The 23,859-nt window shown below is 37.0% G+C and overlaps 1 protein-coding gene across 7 annotated transcripts in view; it reads right to left on the reverse strand.

Annotated features, from left to right (window-relative positions):
- SMARCA2 (SWI/SNF related BAF chromatin remodeling complex subunit ATPase 2) overlaps nucleotides 1–23,859 on the reverse strand; it is a 118,712-nt gene that overhangs the window by 30,688 nt on the left and 64,165 nt on the right. For all 7 annotated transcript variants that reach the window (XM_086869057.1, XM_086869063.1, XM_086869062.1 and 4 more), the window contains 7 exons: nucleotides 23,755–23,841; nucleotides 22,784–22,830; nucleotides 21,195–21,361; nucleotides 17,391–17,554; nucleotides 16,422–16,649; nucleotides 12,990–13,067; nucleotides 8,225–8,443 (listed from right to left, as the gene is read on the reverse strand). In XM_086869057.1, coding sequence (XP_086725183.1) covers nucleotides 8,225–8,443; nucleotides 12,990–13,067; nucleotides 16,422–16,649; nucleotides 17,391–17,554; nucleotides 21,195–21,361; nucleotides 22,784–22,830; nucleotides 23,755–23,841 — 990 coding nt within the window. The remainder of the gene's footprint in view (nucleotides 1–8,224; nucleotides 8,444–12,989; nucleotides 13,068–16,421; nucleotides 16,650–17,390; nucleotides 17,555–21,194; nucleotides 21,362–22,783; nucleotides 22,831–23,754; nucleotides 23,842–23,859) is intronic.

Raw genomic sequence — 23,859 nt, forward strand, 5'->3', positions numbered from 1 at the left:
GAGCCTGACCCTTTAATATGCATATTACAGCCTAGAAGTAAAAATCTAACACAACCAGTATCTGTCTAGAAGGCTTTTCTCTTCTTCTGGAATAAGTTGCAACGCAAATCGCAGTCTGACAAGCACCAACTATTATCTACAAATAGTACAAAGATTCTTGAAAAGCCAGTAACTTAAGACCACATGAAGTTTCTCAACAAAATAATGTATAGTATAGTACAGTATGGTATAGTGCAGTATAATATAGTGTAGCATAGTATTAGTATAGTATAATATATGTGCATATACAAAAAACTAAAGTAAGGCTGTAAGCAACAATGAAGTCCTTGGTTCTGCATTTGAAACCCAGATAAAAATGTCAGATGCAGCTGAAAAGAATACATAATGAATATTCATGGCACCATGATTTGTAACTTGCTTCACATGCCAGTTACGGAGTATGGGACAAAATTACATGGTTGTGGTTACAGCAAAGTTTTTGTAGAATTGAAGGTTAAAATTTTACTGCTAGAATAAGGAAGTACACAACTGTACTCATCAAGCAGGGTACTTCACAATGACTCAGGAAGCTAACTGCCAGCCACAACATGCCTAAGCACTGGGTGAATAGTTTTTGAGAAACTCAGTCAGAAGCATCCATGTTCTTCCATATCTACTGATTTATACTTCCATATTTATTTACGTACAAGAAAAGACAAATTGCTATCATTTAAGCTGCTACACAAGTAATTTCTATAGAGGCAGAGCTCTGCATACATACACCAACCCATCAGAAGAATTACTTTTGCCTGTATGAATACTGCATAAAAAACGCCAGCATAAAGCTGTCCATTACCGGCCCAGGTCTGCCTTCAGAAGACGGCCTTTTACGATAAAGGTTTCTCAATTTGTCTCTGATGAAAAGGCAAAATATTAAATGGCTCCCTTTTCACAGACTGAATAAATACTTTGTCCACAATACACACTTGGAAAAGTATGGGTAACTTACTCATTTTGCAAATGCAAATCAATACATGAAAATGTAATGCCTTTATTAAAAAACTGATAGGTCACAGAAGGTTAGCTACTGCATATCACCTATCATTGTTACTGTAAAGTCATATCAGAGAATATAACAATGCAATGGACCCAAACATTAAAATGTTTGTGGCTTTTTGTTCCCTTGTCATATGACCCCAGCAACAATAGTGGTTTTGACTTTTAATGCAGACTTCTGTTCTTGTGGGTTTAGTGTATTAGTTAGTATTTGGTTTTGTTTCAGTTTTAGCATCACAGAATATTCTGAGTTGGAAGAGTTCAACTCCTGGTCCTGGACAGTAGCGCCAGAAGAATCACACCATGTGCCTGAGATCATTGTGCAAATGCTGTTCGAACTCTGTCAGGCTTGGTGACCACTTTCCTGGGGAGCCTCTTCCACTGCCCATCACCCTCCTGTTAGAGAACCCTTTCCTAATATCTAACCTAAACCTCTCCTATCACAAATTCAGGCCATTCCCTTGGGTCCTGTCATTGGCACCAGAAAGCTTACCCCTCCTCTTGTAGATTGCAGTGAATTCTCCCCTCAGTCTCCTCCAGGAAGCTGATCTGAATTTTGACTCTCCACATAGAGAGTATTTCTGGCATCTTAACCACAGGGACTAATTCCTCTCATGAAAAACTTTGCACTTGAAACAGTAATGATACAACAAAACCTGAAACCAGATTTTTAACTGACAGCTTCCAGGCTATATAAACTTGGTATGCCAGAGGATACAGCTATTTCAAAGAAAATGAAGTTTATTTTATTCTAATACTGACAGTACTCCCCACATTTTTTAAAAGTAGATACTTACTTGGCATTACTATTTAATGTTTTCTAAAGGAGAACAGACGTACAATTCCACTTGAAGGCATGTTAGTATATGTTATGGTATTTCACATGTAATGTTGTATACTCAAAAATCACAGGATGAAAGAAAAGAATACTATGAAAATATGGCACTGTTTTACTGATAATCATTAATTTATGCATAAACAGTCCTCATTAACAGCTGTCCAGATTTCCTGACTTGAAGTCTTACTCAAAAAAATAAATTTATAAAATACTAAAAATTGCTTTATGGAGAGTATGTCTGAAATATTGAAGAATCATTTTGAAGTACTTTTTTAGTTTTCAAAATTAATACTTTCAACCCTCCACTCTCTCAACCCTCTCAGAAAAGACAAGAGAACTTCTAAGAAAGTCACCCTGTGTGAATCAAACCCTCTACCTCATAAACTAACAAAGTCATCCTGCCAAAATAGGAAACCAAAGCTATCACGTAGATGCATTTAAATTCCCTCTCATCCATGAAAAATCAAGAAAATGTCCTTTCTGCTTCACTAGTTTTAATTTCACTGCAATGTGAAAGTACCCTTTTTTCCTTTTCTTAAATAGATTCTGAATTTCATGAAAACGACATGAAAGATAGATAATAAGTACACTGAATATAAAAATGGCTTGGTTCAATGAAGTCATGTCCAGCTTTCTAACCTTTCAAAAAGAAGCTTCCACATGCATAAAACTTATAAGCCTTACACTGAACATTAGAAAATAATACCTGACATTCTGATGATCACTGGTGACAAAACTGACAACAGCCTAGTATGGTGGACGTTTTAATCTTCCAGTAACAGTCCTTTAAATGTGACTTTTTCCTGTACAGCTTAACAAATTCAATTGCATCTGCAATTCAATACTACAGAGGAGGGTTTAGATCAGAACACAATTTTCTTCAAATGTCCTCCACAAATACTGACTGACTTGATTGTGAAACAGGTTTAGCCGCAACTCAGGAAACTTTGCACTGTAACCAAAAATGTTATAGAGTAGAAATAAAGAGAGAAAACCAGGGGTGTGGAGGTACTGTGTACATGAACTATGCAAACTATCCACTGGGTAAAAACTTTTTCCTCCTTCTAAGGATTTCAGTCTCTAATACAGACTAAAACAACTACAGACTGTAATGCTAATTTTACACACAGGTATTTCACTACTTAGTGTAGTAAGGCCTGAACAACAGGCCCTGTGCCAAAGCTGACCTCTAGATGAACTCTCCAACCAAATGTTAAATGAATCCACTAATTAGTTAAGTATTATAAGCAATATGATATAGGTACCTGGTCACTGGTGAAACACCTATTTACCTTTCTGTATTTAGAAACTGGACAAGGCCACATATGGCCTTGTTTGAGGGTGGATGATCAAAGACAACTCCCTTGGTTCCTCCTTGAGCCCTGGCCAGGCTTTGGGACAAACCCAATAGGAGGATAAAACCATATGTTCCCACTTTACAAGTAAGGGGAGTTTGCTTATTATAGAAGCTGGGCTTCTCTCACAGCAAAGTCAGAAGCCTTGCTGCCTGCAAAGGTGGATGCACTGCAGGATTTCTCAGCTGCCAGGCATGGTTCTCCAGTCCTTCATTGTGACACCTTACCTGGGTTGACATCAATAGTAAAGTATTTTTCTTAATCACTACAGGCATTTTTTTGTATTGTGCATTGCTTAGCTTATCCTTTTGTGATTCTTTTCAGTTTTGCATTGTAGTAAATTACACTATTCCTTAAGTTGGTGTCGGCCTCTGACCCTACCCATCATCAAAACACTACTGTAAAATCAAATTCCACCATCCCAGTTTACAAAAATATGCCTTAAAATACCTTCCTAGTATTGATTCTAAAGTTATATATATAGAAGTAAAGCTCTCTCAGAAAACACAAATCTACTTGAAGACTTTAAGTAATTTATACCAAGTGGTACTAAATTTATTATCTCTGTTGTCAAGCCTGTTAACAGACTACCAGAGAGTGTATAAAATCATGAAGTTAAAGTTCCAGTTGATGACGAAACAGTTAAAAACATGCCAAAAAATTTTCCTGCTAGGTAGTTTGATTTATTATACCACATAACTGTAGTAAACATAAACAAATAACATTTATGCCATGGCTATATTAAACAGTATTCACCAGATATTCTGTACGGGTGAAAGCCAGCACTGTTTTTCCTTAAGAAAGACTGATGAATTACAAACCAAATGCATGAATTTCACTTACAATTTGTAGAACAGCAGAAAAAGCACGACTTTGACATGTCTGCATGAGATAAATGAGAAGCTGCTAATTCTGTACGCAGATATGTTTCCCTGGCCAACATATAAGGCTATTTCAAATTAACAAGAGAACAAGACTTTGTGTATGTCACCTAGCCAGCATTTAAACTGCATGAGAAGCTAAAACCAGATGCAACTGTCTCAAGGGTCTTTTACCTACACAAACAAATCCTCTGTTTCTTGAAACCTGTCTCACGCAATCGAGTTCTTAGCAGATGACCCTTCTCAAAAATTATATGCCATGGGAACCAGCAAATTATTTTGCAGTTCTTTTAAAAGTGGTGCAGAGACAGAATCTGCTAGAGCATGAAATACTTCCAGAATATAAATGCTTTGTAGGACCAGGAAGCAAACTCCTCCTTCCAGATTTTTTTTTTTTTTAAAGGAAGTATGGTTGTCATGCCAACAGTTAGAGAACAGTGGGCTGCAGCGACAGCTAGTGATGAAGCCTGTTTCTGTCTTAAGAGTTTTCCTGGGAGACTGTCAGTGAATTACAGGCTGTTCTAGGCAGCAGCAACATCTCACTGAATACTGCCTATGATCACAAGTTTGGCTTCCGTAATTATTTTGTCCCTTGCTTTGAAATTCAGGTACTTGACCTCCTGGCAAGAAGGGAGCTTGACACACTTGGTCAGTGTACAGGCATGCACACAGATCTTGAGGTATACTGTCCTTGAGATCCTGCCAGGATCTACCAGGACCAGAACTACACTCTCCAGAGTTGTATTCAGCAGACAGTATCTAACTTAAAAGGAGCCAGCACTTATTCTACAATCAGACCTGTGGCTGCTTAAGGAGGCAAAACTTCTTGGAAAAGAAGAGATCTAGCCAACTCCCTAAGACATAGAGGAGACAGCTCAGGACTACAGATCAGTATTATGAAACTAACTTACTGATCAGAAATGCAAAATTTCATTCAGAAAACCCCATGGGAAGAGAGCTATAAAGCTGCAACAGCAGCCACAGCAAGAGAAAAGACGTGAGGGATGTCCCTCACTGCTGGTAAATAAATCTCCCTCTTTTGTAATACTGCAATGAAAACAGACCCATGGTTACCTTTGGAAAATGGCGTGGCACAGAACATAGCTAAAAGAGTGTTTTATGAATTAAAGAATTGCTCTTAATTCATAACTTGTCTTTTCAGTTCAACTCTCTGAAGCAGTTCACTGCATCCAAGTTAACATGAAACAATTAATTCATAGCTTTCATGTGTTATGCATGACACCATTATAGATTACAGTAAGGAAGCAGCAAGATGGCTTATAAAGAAGACAGAAGTTTATGCTTATAAACTATCTACCACCTTTATGTTTATATAGTTAAGTATTATTCCCTTGAATATGTTGTACACTATATGTTGTGTACATAACACTACTGTATTATGACATCTTCTAGAGATGTCATTACAGAAAAATCAAACATATTCTCAAAGACATAAAAGTGATGCTACTGAGAGCAAGAATGAGCATGACAAAGAACTCTGTTTCACACACATGAAAAATAAGATAACTTAAAAAAACTCAGAAAACTTTACTTACATTTCATTATCTATCCAATACAGTTTTATTCTGAATGTGCATAAACAACATTACATTATAAATGCAATTACACTGGAGAGACTAAAAAGTATTAGTAATTCTTATGTCTCCCATTTGTTTCATCACACCCTCAAGGGCACCTAAAATCTTAAACTATGTACACAGTAGAGCTATAGTAGAAATTGCAATGCACTGTGAAGCAGTCTGTCCTAAGGCAACTTAGCTAATTTGACAACCTGCTTAATTACTCAATACAGAGAAGGGAGAGTAATTTCTCTCAACAGAGTAACAAGCCATGGTGAAAAAGGGGTAGTATGTACTATCTTGCCTAGCCAGGTTTCTAACTTGGCTTCAAAAAACAATCTCAGAAGCAAACAATCAAAACAATTACTGTCAAGCGTATGGGAACCTGCTAGAAAGTTGTTTTCAGAGTGGCCCTTTATAGCCTTTTTATCTAATGGTCCAGTACTTGAGTGTTTTTAGTGTCTTTAGAAAGACAAAATAGAAGGTATGCCTACTAAATCTCAAGAGAACACCAAGCTGACCAGAAGTTCACCCAAGGACAGGCTTAAAATTTGGAGTAATTTTGGTGAAAAAAAACCTCAAAATTATTCAGCAAGGGCATATGCTAAATCCTCTTAGGAAGGAAAGATCAACTAAATGAAACACATTTTTGAAAAGCTGGCCAGGAAGCAGAGCCACAGAAAAGGATTAAAGTCTTAACTCTGGATCAAAAATTTTACATGAGACAATGTCTTCCGTATTAGAAAATAAATTGTTGGACTGTGAGGTATAAGTACCACAGAAGTTACACAAAAGAACTACTCCTTATTCAAATGGCGCTGCATCTGGAATTCTGGTATCTAGCTTTTGATCAAACTTGTAGAAAGATGTCAGTCACATGTAGAACAACTGTGGGAAGTCAGTGAAAACAATCAAGAGATCTAGAAAACAGGAACTATGGGAAAAGACTACATAAGCATAGTTGTTAACCGTTCAAATTTACTCAGCTGAGAGAAAACTCTTCCATGACACAAAGAAACGTTAAAAAAAAGAGTAGTATCAGGCTTCTCTGCATAAGCAGAATTATTAGGGCAATGTAATTAGCTTAAAATCCAACAGGGAAATTCAAATAAATTATAACAAAAAGCCAAACAGTTAAAATCGATCCAATGTGGACTTCTAAGTTCACTGCTCAGAAATACCTAGAAGAGGCCAGATCCTAAACTTCTATTATAAATGACACAGGACTGGATGATTCTGCCTACTGTATGACAGGGATCAGATGATTTATTTTAGGCCTGCCATTTTTGACAATAAAGCACTCAAAGCAAATACTTCAGCCGACTCTAGACACAAAAGCCAAATCTAACTTCTATGTTGCCACAGACAGAGTGTTCCATTAGTAAAAAAGGAAGCTTAAAATGACCCTGAGTAAACGTACACTATACTGCAAGCACTTCCACTGTAGGACAAAGTAAATCTTCAAAGATGCAAGCACAATTTTATGTTTCTAGATCTTTCTTCACCACCGACTGCTTGAACATGTCACGTATCAAACCTGTGTAGTTTCACAGACTTTCTTAAATCTACCGGTGAATAATTCAGGCCTTTTCTTCCCTAAGCAACAGGTCTGGATTAACTCAGTATTGCACAATGCAGTCTCCCAAACTAATCCAATTTCAAACTAAGTAGGTAATTTTTACCTATTTTTAGGTATTATATGCAAATTATGTTTTTAGTGTACTATATGCAAAACTTACACTGTATAGTCTTGTTGCTATTGTCTGTAATCATTCTACAAGCAAGAAAACTTACTCTGTCAAACCATGTAAATTATTTTGGCACTTATAACACTTAATTTCTAAGTTTTGGAAATCATACTGTTATCAAGTTTCTGAAAAGCCTTTCCAACAATCATTCCTCACCTCTTTACCATGCTCTTGCTACCACACTGAAAAGACACAGGCATTTTTATTCATTGAATGTAAGTTTCAAAATCCCAGATTTGGTATTAGTTAAGCATAGAATCTTTGCTTTCTTAATTCTTAAATCATTTATCAAATACTTTGATCTCAGTTGAGCCAATAAATGCTCAAGACTTGGAAATTAAATAGCCTGAGAGAAAGGAAATTTAAGTGAAAATTACTGAATTCTTAAAAGGATTAAATACAAGTATTTAAAAATATAACAAGCTTGTGCGGCACAGAAAGTTTTAATATACACTGACAAATAGTTTTCATGAATATTGAAGAATTCTTCATGTATCTGAAAGATGACACTTAGAAAAGTACCTGAAGATGTAAGACCCATGGTAGTAAGAACAGTTCCAATAGAATACTATCACATCCTGACTCAGCACTTAGTAACACTGATTTAAGTTTCTGCAGTGCAGTTTGAAAAGTACTTGTATCTTCAACATAGCAGCAGATGCTGGATAATGAGGATATTTTAGACCTAAAACTGTGCTCTCCCTAGTACAGTCTCCAAAATGAAAAGAAAAACCCATCACAAATGAGTGGTTTTTCAAGTGCAAAAAACAACCAACCAACAACCTACCCGCAGCCACTGCTTCTCTGTGAGAGCATCACTGTAGTCCACATCCCTGCGCTGACGGGATCCTCTTCCAAATATTTTCTCTTCCTCCTCTTCACATGTAAGCCTTTCAACTTCAGCATCATCCTTAATAATCCAGGATGGTAATTCATCCTCCTCCATCAAGCGAGGTTTACGCTTAGGGTTTCTGGCATCCTCCCTGCGACGATCCATGTCCATGCGCTGGAATAGCAATCGGCGAAGCATAAAAAAGTTTTGAAGTTATTAAATTATTATTATTAATTATTAAGTGAACCAAGTCAATGCCTACCTCTCTAATAACTCTTGAAACTTTAAACAAAGTCTCTCCCAGGTATCTCCCTTTCATAATATTCCTAAATACTTCTAGAATGCTACTGTAAAAAGAAGGCACACCCAATTGCTCATTTCCAGTCATATTCACTGCTTCATAACTAGTTTTCACTGAAGGAACTAAGACAACACACAGCCAAATGAAACAAAGCAGATCACAAGAACACTGCTGAATCCATAGGTTTTATTACTATGTAACTAAAAGGAGTAACTAAAAATACACTAGTTTTGTTACCCTGAATATCAGAAGAAAATTTAAAAAGTTGGTGTAAGAAACAAAGAATCAAAGGAGACTTAATAAATTCACAGAAAAACTTGTTTACACAGAGCCAGAAAGCCAACATGCTTGAACCCCAGATTTTTTTTTCTGATCTTAATGCTGTACTAGACAAAGATCAAAACACAAAAACATCAGATAATCTTAGGTGAAGTGTTAAGAACATTGGAAGGTAATGTTGAAACTTTCAGCTAAAATTTAAATAATCATTCATTTCAAGTGTGGTGAATGATAGCTCAGACATGGGGGACTAAGGATACATTCCCAAATCTACGGTACATTCATCAGTAAGGTGTTTTATAATCCTCCTGGGGAAGCATCCACCTCTGCCGAGTACATACTGACCAGGCTTCCTATGGTTCTGTGAATTGCATCTGCATTGTCTTAAGTGCCCCACTCAGGTAATATGAATATGCATTTCAAATAGGCCACTTTTAGAGTCATACTGTACTTAACATTCAATAAACAGCTGCTAAGCAAGAAAAGAAACATATGGCCACCAACACTTCATTTTTGTATTTGAAAAAAAAATTATGTAAATAGAATGTAATAGGTATCAGAATTGGCTGCAGCATCATATGTGGCTACTGCCTTGGTCACTAAACCTTCACAAAAAACCATTCTCAATTATGTGCATATGTCTCCCTTGTGTACACAATGCTGCACTTAACACATGATGCCAACTAGATATATCATCCTTTTATAACGTTAGATAAAGGCTTGACATGCATGAATTCAGAGATACTATTTCTCCAGAGGGACAGCTAAAACCCGGCCAAATTTAGAAACTGAGTCTCAGTGATGGCACCATTGAATATGTTGAATCTTTCATCTTGGCACTTTGCAAACATGAGCATTTCTAAAACACTACCTCAGGAAGTGCATCTTACAACTTGCCTTCATCAACTTGCCTTGTGCACTATTGGATTTCTAAATTCAGTGAAAAGCAGAAAGCAGGATGCGTGTCTTCAGTCTGCAGGTCCAACTATGTTGAAGAAGCAATTATAAAAACATAGGCATTTTCCTATTCCCCATTACTTCAGACAACAGTGAACGGCCTGCGCAGCCTGTAGTTTTTTATAGCAGACTTCCGTATTTTACCTTTTAAAGAACATCTTATTCAATTTGAATTGATTCTGAAAAGTGTCTCATTCAAGCCAAACATGTGGCTTGGTTTATTGCTAACACAACAGCCAGAAAGCTGCACCAAGAGCTGGCTCAAACAGGATAAACGAAATAGATTTCTCTATTTCTATTATTTAGCGGAGAATTTGAGTGCAGTCAAGAGATATCATATTTTAATGACGCTAAGAACATTAAGCCAATAGTGAAACTTCATATTTTTTCCCCAGTGACCATGTTTCTTTGTCTAACATAAAGACTGAACACTAAGATAGTGTATTATAATAGCTGTTTTCTAATATAAAAGCACTTGGGAACGAAAATTAAAGACAATCTCAATTGATCTGAGATATCAGAGATGCAAACTGACATTTTTTTTCTGAGGATACTACTGAAACCATAATTACATTTGGAAAACCTCTGGTTCTATCTTCCCGTATCTTTCCAAAGCTTGTGTTTCAAAGAGATATCTACATTATTTTTATATAACTAATAAAGTAATTATATGTTCACTGTCCTCAATAAGGCCTAAATGCTAAAAATAATATGCTACCAATACTTAAACCTAAGCAAAGAACTTGAATGTGGGCACACTCAAGACTTAAAATTTCCAGTTTAGAAAAACCACAGAGCACTACTGTCCTGTGAATTGTGAATGGTTAACTTCAACTTTCCAAATTGTAACTAAAAGAGTCCTTGAAAAAAACATTCAAGCCACTCAATGTAAAACCTTCTAAATTATAACTAAGAGAGTCCTTGAAAAAAACCATTCAAGCCACTCAGTGTAAAACCAGTAATTTATTCACCCAGTTCTAGACTGCTTCAAGTCAATTTCTGCTTCAAGTTGATTTTAACTGTATAAGCACAACTGGAGTTCTGGTACCCATTTGGCCTTCCACTTGAAAGGTATTTTACAACAAAAATCATGATTTTTTAGTATTTTTTTTACTTTATTTAAGCTATTTTAACACTTAAAGGAACCATTTATTTTCCAGAAAAGTAACTTACTGAAGCATTTATATGAAATGATAAGAGCTGTACAGACCACAAAAAACACATTGATTTTTCTCGGAGTATTTTCTTATTTTTTTTTTTTTACGATCTGAAGCCTCTAAAAGTCACAGGAACAAAGTCCACCTTCTTTCTGATCAGTGTATTTAGCTCTCCAGCTAAATTTCAGGTCCTGTGCCAAACAACTCTTCTAACCAGCAAAATGACTATAGAAGAGATGCTCATGAAAGAGATCTCTCATGCAGATTTTTTTGGAACTGCTCACTTCTAATTAGTAAAATACACACTTTTACATACCTAGGGCTAATTAAATAAACAACCCCAAATATATTTTTTGTTGGGGACTGCAGTCTCCTGAATTCTGACTACATATGCACAACTTCAAAAGGAAATGAGGTGGCACAGTTATCACAACAGTAATGAGAATACAAGATTACCTTTCACTCTTTATCTGACTATGCAAGACTTGAAATGTTGAAAGACAAATAGCTCAGACTGCCAAACTTGCTTTTCAGAGTTTTCTTTTATGAAGAAACAGTTTACAAAAATTAAAACCAATTTTTATATTAAAAAATTAAATTATTTCTTAGCCATTAATATTTAAGTACAATCTTTCTGTCTGTTTTCAAACCCCTGGCTTTCAAAGTATGTAGTTTTGTCTCTTAAAATTTTTACTACCAACTCCTTACTTTCCCTTAAAAACTTCCACGTAAATTAACATGAAAAACTAATTCAGCCCACATAGCTTCATGAATTACTTGGATGCCGGACTTGAAGGGATACTAAGCAAGTTCAGAGACAACAAAAAACTGTGAGGAGCTGGTGACTCTCTCAAAAGCAGGGAGAGACTGCAGAGAGACCTTGATAAATGAGATGACTGGGAAATTACTAACCATATGAAGTCCCAAAAGGACAAAAGCCAGATTCTGCCACCTGGGATGGGGCAACTCCAGATGTACAGACAAATAAGATGCTGGAAAGCAGTGTCACAGAGAGGGACCTGGGGGCCCTGGTCCACAGCAAGCTGAACATGAGCCAGCAGTGCCCTGGCAGCCAGGAGGGCCACCCGTGTCCTGGGGACATCAGGCACAGCATCAGCCAGGCAAGGGAGGGGATTGTCCTGCTCTGCTCTGGGGCTGCCTCACCTCCAGTGCTGGGGACAGCTCTGAGTGCCACAGTAAAGGAGAGATACAAAGCTATTGGAATGTCCAAAGGAGGACCATGAGGATGGTGAAGGGCCTTGAGAGGAACCCTTATGAGGAGCAGCTGAGATCAACTGGTTTGTTCAGTCTGGAGAAGACTGAGAGGAGACCTCATTGCTGTTACGGCCTCCTTGTGAGGAGAAGAGCACGGGCAGGCACTGATTTCCTCTGTGGTGACAGTGACAGCACCTGAGGGAATGGCCTGGAGTTGTGTCAGGGCAGGCTTAGGTTGGATATCAGGAAAAGGTTCTTTACCTAGAGAGTCACTGAGCACTGGAACAGGTTTCCCAGAGGAACTGTCACAGCACCAGACTGACAGAGTTCAAAAAGTGTTTCGACAATGCTCTCAGGCACATGGAGTGATTCTTGGAGTGTCCTGTGCAGAGCCAGGACTTGGAATTGACCCCTATGGGTCTCTTTCAGCTCAGCAATTCTGCAATTCTGTGGAAACTGTCTTTACTCTAGGCTCCTCTACAGTTTTACATTAAATAGCCTTCAAATTTAATACTATAAGTTGAAGCAATCAGTCATAACTTCATCAGCTAATTTCAGTCATGGATTAGTTCTTTCCTTCTGGGTCTGAAGGAGAAATCAGAAGCTCTTTTCTAGCAGCAAATCCACTTTCACAGAACTCAGGGTCAGACCTCTGTATTTAAGCAGACTACACTTCTTTCCTCAAATTAACAATGCAAATAAATAAAACCTACTCCTCCAGTAAAGTTTAGACAAACTTGAGTGACAAAAAGTTTAAGGCCTTTATTAAAATAAGAGAAGATTATTTTTATTATGATTACACCATCCTTACCATAAAAAGATCAAATTCCTCTTCACGCCGAGCAATCATCTGATTCAGTGTCTCATCATCAGGAACTTCATCTTCTTCCTAGTTAGAAAGATGGATAAAATTATTAGGAAGTACTCACATGAACCTTGAACTAACAGCCTCCATCAGGTTCAGAGCTCCACTGACTCTCTTTCCCTGATGTGTGAAGCACTTAACTGAAACTAAACCTTTTAAAGTGTTCAGCTATTCAGAAGTAACAAAATAACAAGGCAAAAATGACAAATGAGACTTATTACTTCCTTCAAAATTTGAGAATGAGGAAATGACCAAATACAAAACCAGGAAATTTTGGGTTGTGGTTTTCCTGGGTCAGAAGCACAGTTAATGCTTTGGTTAAAATGGATATATTTCCGTTCTGTTATTCTATAATACTCCTTCAGAAAGACCATTCTAGATTTTGAGGTCTTTCCCATCAAACCCATCAAGGGGGCTGAAAAATTCCTGACTAAATGAAAAGAATGAATCATATTTTTATCCTAGAAAATAACACTGATGAATCACTTTCTCTTGACCGCTTTCTGCTTACAAATTGAGATGTAAACATTTTGCTGCAAACAAAATCAATTATTTCATAAAAACAGAAACAGACACCAGAAAAACAACTTAGAACTGTAGTGTTCAATTAAAAATGTTAAAGCTGAAACTATTATGACACCCACTTTAAAACAAAGCCCAAAATGTTCAGTCTTCCTCCCTGAATTACTCTGAAACCACAGACAACAAGTCACTCTACATAGGGCTTTCTGAACCTGTCACACTATGCTACAGACCTATAAATCTTCATAAAAACTCATGTTTTGAACCCAGTTTAATGGGAGTATAGAATGCTGTATGTAGCATCCAAAAAGCTAAAATCACGTAGCTTTTCTTTTCAGAAGTAAGAAGTTATTTATACATCCACACATCTTCCCTCCAGTGTCTGGATTTCTACACCTCAGAAAAAAAAACCCAAAACAGTTCTCATTAATGCAATTCTTAAGGAACACTTTTGTACTTTAATGAACATATAATTTAAATTTTAACATGAACCAGGCAACTGGGAAAATGATTAAAAGAGCTACTTCTTCTCACTTCTAGTCACTGCTCCTTTACTGTTCACAAAAAGGAAGTCATGTGGTTACACACACAGAGAAAAAAAGATTATTTTATAAATGTGACCATCCTGAAAAGTCCATATACTTCCTTATTATCTCAGAGTAACTTCTAAAAAAATAAGTGACCTCACAGTAGAAGCTGTAACAACAGTGTCCGCATTATCAGCAGTTAGGCTGAATAATCCTGCGGCCAAACAGGCTTGGCAGAAGAAAAAATTATAAATAAACTGAAGTTCCAACAAAAAATTACCTATGAACAAGTAACTTCTAAGCAGTTGTCATACATTGCTTTTATTCTAGTGAATCTTTCTAAATACACAGAAATTACTTCTCTGCTTTATCTAGTACTGCTAAAAGAAAAAAACATAAAAAAAAAAAAAAGAAGAAAGAAAAATAAGGACAGCCTTGATGCTGAACTTAAGAAAAAAACCTACTGAAAAAGGATGAACAGAACATAGAACTCTACATAAAACTGTAAAAAGTTTGAAGTATGCTTAGCAGGGGAATATTTAACAAGATGATCAGAAAACAGTACCTTTGTTAGATGTGCCTGTCCATATTTGCAAGTCACAGTTGTATAAATATTGTTGATAATTTATCTTTTAACTGAGAGATTTACTTTTTTTTCCCATCAATCTCCCACTTGATACCCAGTGCTGCTGCAATGAAGGAGCAATGGCTGACCAGTTCAGATGGTACAAATTCAATTCCTCTTAGTCCTCAAGAGGCTGAATGTTTGGGCAGTTTTGCATAGTCTGCTCATAAAGAAGTACTACCTGAAAGCTTCAGCTAGGAGTCAGACTGCAACATCAATGCTTTAAAGAATGATGCTGGGCTATGGCAAATAAACCTTTCTTAAATCTGCTTGCTTCAGGATGGCAGACAAAGTACATTTGAACAACATATAAGAAACAAATTGTTCTGACGTCATCTACAAAGTAAGGGATGTCACAAAGGCCTGAGCTACAGCCCTGACTTCTGAAACACTGTCAGATAAATGCTTCAGAAACAAATGTACTCCTAAATTTAAAAAAATCAGGATTACTGAAAATGTCTGCTGGCTTCACGTTAATCTATCTACTCATATAGGAAATGTGGTCTGCTTTATATCTAGAGGTTAACTAAATCAAAATGGTACACATGTATATGTATCAAATTTCTGCATTAACACCACAAATAAAAGACAACTACTGATAAAAATGTTTGTCATTCTTCTTCAATTTCTATAAAAATACTAAAACAATATAAAATTTCATCTTAATGCTTTTCTAAATGCACAATACAGAGTTTACACAAAAGAATTAATGACTGAAGAAGTGAACTCCTTGATCTTTGAAACTTCATATAATGAAAGATGCCAGTGAAACACAGGCTGTAGAATCTGCTATCAGTGTGCACCTTCTTCAGACACAAAAGTCCTACTCAGAGGCAAGATCAGTCTCAAAAGCTCTCTTTAAGCAGTAAGGGTATTTTCAAGGTAGGAAAAAGTCAGTGCTGATCAAAAATTTCTCTGCATGTGTCGTCAGTATAGCTGACACATTTATTTAATTTCTCCCAAACATGACTTTTGCCCAAATACTGAGTTTTGTTCAAATTAAGTCTGCAGTGAAAGGTGAAAGAATAGGTTCACCACTCCACTCTCAGTTCCATTGAATAACACAATGAAAAGAGAGGAACATTTAGTGACTCTATAACCTCACTTCCCGCTACTAAAAGAAAAGATGTGATAGCTCTTTTTAAACAGCTAATTATTTCTTGAAGAGAAAGTGGTGATGAGAAGTCTGGGCTGGACACAGCATCAGAAAGAAATAGTTACTTTCTGGCTTGTCCCAAGCCCAGGGCGCATCAAAGTAGACCTTAACCCTTAAATAGGTTCCAAAGCAAGCACAGTAAGTAGGGTCTTTCAACACTGAACCTAGGTAGTACTAGCTGCTCAGCATGTCTGAAAATGAAATTTCCTAGCTGAACATATATATTTGACTTAGGAAATGGTTTATAATCTGTTCTGGAAAAAATATTTTGTGTGAAGGCAATTATTTGCCAAAATTATAAAGGGTAGAATGGGTTTTAAGTTGCAATAACTAATTCTATGCTAAGATTTAACCATAACCATTACATCATATTCAGCACATTACAACCTATTACTGTTACCATAAAAAAAAAAAAAAAAGTTATTTCTCCAAATGGATGCTAAGAAATTATAATGAATTTTTTTATTTCAAGAGTTATGACCATCTTTGTAAATGATTAATAAAAGAAGAGTCAGCACCTCCTGTGTAATTATTTCTAACTACCTTACCTCATTTTCTTCTTCATGCTCCAGTATAGCTTGTAGGAATGCTCTCCTTTCATGGCTTGAAGATTTCTGATCAAACATTCCTGCCTGAATAACTTTTTGATCTACATTCAGCTTATACTTTGCCGCAGCAAGTATCTTCTCTTCCACACTGTTCACAGTGCACAGCCGCAGGACTCTAACTTCATTCTGCTGACCAATTCGGTGAGCTCTGTCCTGGGCCTGCAAGTCCTATTAGGCAAAGAACACAGAGAGCAATTAAACAGACAGTGAACACAGATATTAAAACTCTTCTTAGTCTTGCTTCCCTTACTTTTACCTGTGGCCATTGGGTATTATGTGATTTGCAGACATTTGCACAATAGCTGAAAACCCACACATAACTATCTACTTCCAAGGATATTGAACTTCCTTACAAGTAAGAAAAAAGAACGTGGCAAAGGCATAATTCAGCTACCTCTTCTGGCTTTTTAAAGTAAGCCAAAATAGTGTAATATCCTCTTTTTCTGATAATCTGTACTTGCTACTAACCACCACGGAATAAGTTCAGTGCTTCAGGCCAAGACTACTGTACTCACATGGTCACCTAATTTCATGAGACAGGTAGTATTCAGCATAGCCTTTGCTAAAGTACTGCAAACTACCAAAGGCTAGGGAGCTGATTATTATATCCTAAGGGTTAAAGAATGAGTGCAGTTATGCATAGGAAGCAGGTTTGTAACACTCCTAGTACTGAGGATACCCCAAGACTCATATAAACATATATGTAGGCGCAGAATTAGCTCACCAATTCAAACCAAAACATTTCCTGATTGTGGTAGTTTGCCTCAATAATTCCTCTCAAAGCAGCATTTTATCTCTCACTTGATTTTTTTCCTTTCATCCCAGGATATATCATCTATTTAAAGAAGGAACTCCAGAAATATCAGGGATTCTTTATACATTTCATGTAGATAAGAAAATAAAAATAACCTGATGAGGATTCCAGTCACTGTCAAAGATTATAACAGTGTCAGCAGCCTGGAGATTTAAGCCTAGCCCTCCAGCCCTTGTACTCAGCAAGAAGATAAAGTATTGTGACCCAGGCTCATTGAACTTCTTTAACAGAGCAGCTCGATCCTCTGATTTTGTTGTGCCTGAAAAAGAAATCAAAAATATCATATAATGAAGAGGTGAATTGAAGTAATATAAATACAAAGTCTGGTACCAAAAGTACATGTGAAAGGGTTACTTTAGTACACTGCTTTTTGACATCTCTGACACATTTTCCATAATGCTGGCCAAGAATGTTTATATCAACTGCCTATCACACCTGAGACATGAACTGCTAAAGGCCTCTTTAAATGCATTTGTTTTAACATTTCTAAAGTAAATCTTAAAATGTTGGCTAACATTGTTATACCTTTTTATAACCCACATAAATTTAAACTGAAGCTACTATATACAAACAGAAGAGCGCTCTAGTTTTGATTAATACCTCCTGGCTACAGCAGCATTAAATATTTTTAAAAGCTACTTATATAGAAATTTATCAAAATGTCACTATTTGCCTTCGGAGTAATAGTTAATACCAAAAGACTTCAAATTCTTAAAATGTCCTATCTTGAGGGTGATATATGTATAGAAGATGAAATTATTAATTTATTTTTTTTATTACTATGGTGGGTTGTTCCCTAGCTGGCTTCCAGATACACCCTGCTCCCTCCCCAACTCAGCAGTACATGGGGAGGAAATAAGACAGAAAAGCTCCTGTGCTGAGATGAAAGCAGTTTAATGAAAGTGAAAGGTGTGTATGCAATGACAAGGCAAGAAATTTATTTTATGTCCCAGCAGCAACCAGACATCCAGCTGCTTTCTGGGAAGCAGGACCTCAGCACCTGTAAAGACTAATTTGGAAGACAAATGCCATAACAAGCTGTATCCCTGCATCTTCTTCTTTTCCCTCAGGTTTTATTGCTGTTCACAACCCCTTGGTCAGCCTGGGTCAGCTGTCTCATCTGGGTCCTAGTCCGATGCAGCCTACTCGCCTTGGGGGTGGTGTGAGAGGTGTCTGGAGAAAAAGCCTTGACACTGCAAGGGCTGCTTAGCCAAACACTGGGGTGACACCACTGGTGGTGCTACAAACCCTGCTGAACCAAAAATGCAAAGCACAGCATTACATGGGTCACTAGGAGGAAAATTAACTCCATCCCACCTGTAGCCACCACAATCACACAGCCAAACTGCTGGCCCATTGGTGACACAGTGAACCCCATAATAAGCACATGGACTTTGCTGGAAACACGCCATGTAAGCTGGACAGAACCTGGATAGACTGCATCCCAATATGAAAGGTATCTGTCATTATGAAACTGAAAAAGAAGAAAAAGAGTTCATCTAATTTAATGGACTACCTGAAAAAGACAATGAGATGTATTTACCATACTGTGTCCTGCCATAAACATTCTGGCATGAAAAAGAATTAATTTAAAAATACATGATGTAAAGTAATCTAAAACATTTAAAATGTAATGTGATTTATCTTTCTTGAATAGAAATATTAAAACACATGCAGGCCAGAGGTGTAAAGAGGACTTTGTTAGCATGCTAATGTGTTCTTGAGATGATTTTGGCATATTCTATGGCAGAGCTATATGGTGATATAGCTCACTTGTGCGTTCATTTCATAACCCCATTTTACATTCAAGGATAATACTGGTTCGACTTCATATCCATTAATATTTGTAAAGGATGAAAATATTTCTTGGTACTACTTTTTCTTCTGAATAAGGAAAGAAGCTAAGAGTCAATTTAAAACACCGTTAAAAATATTCAGAAGAAATTTCAAGTCTCACTTATACTGTTCTCTGTATTTATCTTAAATCATTGCTTCTCTACTAAAAAAAGTATTCTGATAAATGCTGTTTGTCCTATGTAGTACTATAGTATTATGTGTGAGATAAAACAGTAAGTAAAGCTGGTCACAATTAAAGAAGCTCAGTATGAGGCAGAGAGCGTCAACATGGAAGAGGACCAAAATGGAAACTTCTTTCAAACAGGTTTAAAACTCAGGTGGAATTAGAATTAATAAGAATATTAATTCTAAGAATAGAATTAACTATTTTTAATTCTTCTTTCAGAAAATGGTGGGAGTCAATTAGAGAATCAAATGGAATGGAAAAGAACTTTGAGATCATCAAGTCCAACCTTTGGTCAAATACCACCTTATCAAGTCAACCATGTGCTACATCCAATCTTTCCTTAAGCACCTCCAGGAACCGCGACTTCCCCAGGTTCCTGAGGACATTCCAATGCCCAACACCCCTTCTGTGAAGAAACTGCCTCCTAGTGTCCCACCTGAACCTCCCCTGATGCAGTTTAGGACTCTGTCCTCCCTTGCCCTGTCACTGGCTGCTGAGGAAAAGAGCCCAACCCCCACCTGGCTGCACCCTCCTTTAAGGCAGTTGTAGAGAGGGATCAGGTCACCCCTGAGCCTCCTTTTCTCCAGGCTAAACAATTCCAGCTCCCTCTGCTGCTCCTCATAGGGCTTGAGCTCCAGACACTTCCCCAGCACTGCTGCCCTACTCTGAACATGCTCCAGCACCTCTTTCCTTCCTAAACTGAGGGGCCCAGAAATGACAGGATTTGAGGTGCAGCCTCTCCAGTGCTGAGTACAGGGGACAATCCCTGCCCTGCTCCTGCTGACCACACTATTGCTGGCACAGGCCAGGATGCCATTGGCCTCCTTGGCCACCTGGGCACTGCTGGCTCCTGTTCAGCTGCTGTCACCAGCACCCCCAGGGCCTTTTCCTCTGGGCAGCTTTCCAGCCACTCTGCCCCAGCCTGTGGCACTGCCTGGGGCTGTTGTGACCCGAGGGCAGGACCCAGCTCTGGGCCTTGTTGAACCTCACAGCACGGCCTTGGCCCATGATCCAGCCTGTCCAGATCCCTCTGCAGAGCCTGCCTGCCCTCCAGCACATCAACACTCCCACACAGCTTGGTGCTGTCTGTGAATCTACTGAGAGTACATTCAATCCTTTCATCCAGATCATCCACAAAGATACTGAACATGCAACAGAGACACTGAACAGAATAAAGGTATTACTGTCTAAAATGTTTCTAAACCATCTTTTCGTTCGAAGTAATAAAATGTATCTATACATGAAAAAATTCAGGCTTTTGATCTTCCTGTGAAATTCTGGCATCAAACCGAAATTCAGCTATTCTGTGAAGGATAGCGGTTGAATTTTAAACAGATAAAAATGAATTTATTCCATTGGAATTTAGGCCTAACACTGGCTTTATCATCTCTTATCATGAGAATATTTTCAGGCAACTTAGATATCAGTGAAGACTGATTGGGACCCTGGATTTTAAACTCTGTGTGGAAAAGAGACGAGCCTCTAAGCAGCAAATTCACACATAATCTGCATTCCTGGAATAGACTCGAATGTTTGTCAAAATAATCCACTGACCAAATGGTCTGCAGGTTAAATAGATAAAACACTGAAAGAGACAGAGAAAATTACTTCTACCAATACAAGCAAAAGTAGGTCTTTCTCTGTACCTTGTCTGCAAGAATACAGGAAATTCTAGTAAACTGCCATTGAAGCGTCTACTGACATAATTTCATGGTAAATACACTTGCATGATTAAGAAATATTATTCTGAACCTGTTTTCACTTTTGTATAGTCACAGCACTGTTATGAAAACACTAGGAGGAGAACCCAGGCCCAAAATAATGAAGGATACTACCTCTTATCTTACTACTTATTCTTTTTCTCCATTTAGCTTACCATCAAGACGCAGGTAAAGGAAATTTCGAAATGCAAAGTAGTCTTCCATAATGGTCATGAGTGATGTCATTTGACAGAAAAGAAGCACACGATGGTTAGTAGCTCGTAACTTTGGTAGAATACGATCGAGTAGCTCAAACTTCCCTGAGGCCCGATAAAGTTCAGCTCTGTTGGAGAGAAGCAGCAAGTAAATGCCAGAATAAGCCCACATTTAAAAGTCTGTAGTCATTATCATGTCAGAGTATAACAAAAAGACTAATTTACTTAACCTAAACAAGACTAAAAGTACTTATCTTTCTTTAAAATTGTAAATGTTGATTAAAATAAACACGTGAAGTCCTGTTTTCCCGATTTTTCTTCAATTACAAAAACTGCTTTCAACAATTCATTTTCCTTATTTATTAAAATAAATGTTATTTCTCAGCTAGATAAGCATTCTATAACCTAAGACATTCATCTGCTATTTTGCTTTCAGCTGGCATTTAAAACAACTTTCAATTGCAACTACAGTTACAAATTTTATTCATCAGGCATTTGTTGGAAACAACTCCCTTTCCACTCAACTATTATGCACATGGAAGTAAAATACTGCAAACAAAATTAATATATGGAGATAGTGGCAGGAGTCTGATATAGGATGTAAGATACACTCTTTAGCCATACAACCTTAGTCATCCTGAACAGTGTATCGCTTTGATTAGCTGTTCTTTTGTCTTCCATGCAAAGAATTGCAAAACCAACTTCTAGCCCTGAAATGCAACCCATAACCCAGAAAATGAATAGAAGCAAACAGAATGTCTAAATCAGTACCACAGTGATACACTTTATTAAAATAAACTTCATGCAACTTTTCTCTAGCCTTGAGTCTGTACTTTCAAAACACCATTTATCATTAGCAATGGCACAAAATCCAGAAGATACACAGTCTTCTGATATGCATACATCTGTAATCAGCCAAAGACTAAACTGTTTAGGAGACAAGTATTCTGGTATACTAGCTAAGGACACAAACAGTCTGGTACTTAAAAAAAAAAAAAAAAATCATTAACACCTAAACAGGAAGAAAGTTAGGTGAATGTTACACACTTTTTGTTTAGAAACCATTCATTAACTTGACAGTTGCACAGAATGTCAAGAAAAATAAAGCAAATCTTCTTCATTTCAGATAATGGAAGAAATGCTACTCTAATTTGGAAAAGAGATAGTAAAGAAGGAAAAGTATAAAGCAAAAGTAACAAGAAAGAAGAAAATCCTAACAGATGTCTTTGAAGAGTCATCCCAATTGATTTCAGATGGTATATTATTTCAAAATAAGAGGAAAGGAAGACACAAGTATTTTTTGTCTGCCATCCTGAAAGAGATGGATAGTAATGAAAAGATCTTATAATACCTCTAATACTACTAGATTTTGCTTTACATATGTGCTCTGTATTTTCTCTGCCTTTGTATGGTTTTGTTTTACATATGTACCCTGTACTTCTTCTGCCTCTGTATAAAATGCTTGAGTTTCCTAACACGTAGCTTCCAGAAAAAGAATATGATCATTAGTTCCAATACAACACTATGGACTGCAGGAAAAACAGAGTTACCCGTTAATGACACCATTTGAGTAGCCCAGGTGTTCAGCGAAGGACTCCTGCAAAGTTACAAGCAATAAACATATTACAAACTACACAGAAACCAAAACCAATGCATTCTTATAGAAATCAAATTAAACACATGAGTACTGTGGTTTGAGTTCAATGATGTTCATACTCCTGGAAACCACCTTGTGGCAACGGTGCTCTGCTTGATGTTTTCGTGTGCTGTTATTTAAAATTCACGATTTGCGGAAGTTGCTTCTGTAGCATACCTTCTACCAGGTTACAAATACTAGAATACTAATTAATTTACACTAATCAGTAGAAGATCCATCTGCAAATTACACCATTTAATTATTCAGCATGCAAGATCACAAATAGTGAAAACTACAATACTACTACTACTACTACTACTACTCCTCCTCCTCATGATCATCATCATCTTGAATCACAATAGGTAATTATTGTATTTTCATAAATTTGGCTATATTCCAGATATCTATGACACTTTCTATCTTTTCAGATATATTCATATACATAGGTCCTATTGAGAGATGTTACATAAATAGTGCATTTTTACAGAAAAAAACAAGATGAATGGAATAAAACAATTGTAGTTGACACTGTAGAAAATTAGCAGTCCGCTAACTACAAAGATTCTACACGTGACATTTTGAACCAGAGTCTATACATAATAAATCTGCTGTATGTGAATACCAAGTTGCTCTGAATTGCCTTGAATTAATAAAAAAAACCCTTCACTTTTTAAAGACACTGCTCCATAAAATTGAATACCTCAAAAATAGACTTTGGATTATCAATTGAAAAATGACACTTGTTTTTTTCAAATCTGTCCTTTCCAGTATAAATTATGTAGACAGAGAAGTCCCCTCCCACACACATAAGTTTTAGCAGCAGTTTTCTATTATCCTAGCCATCTGAATAAAAACAACTCTAAAAATCAAACCTATCAGTCTTACCTCAATGTGCTGGAACATGTAGGGGTGATTGCATATTTTTCGCAATTGCATGATAGTGTTCATAAGAGTTTTAGCTCCGCCTTTTCCCTATGAGTACAAACAATG

The sequence above is a fragment of the Cyanistes caeruleus genome, chromosome Z, assembly GCF_971803275.1.
Source record: "Cyanistes caeruleus chromosome Z, bCyaCae1.hap1.1, whole genome shotgun sequence".
NCBI classification, from domain to species: domain Eukaryota; kingdom Metazoa; phylum Chordata; class Aves; order Passeriformes; family Paridae; genus Cyanistes; species Cyanistes caeruleus.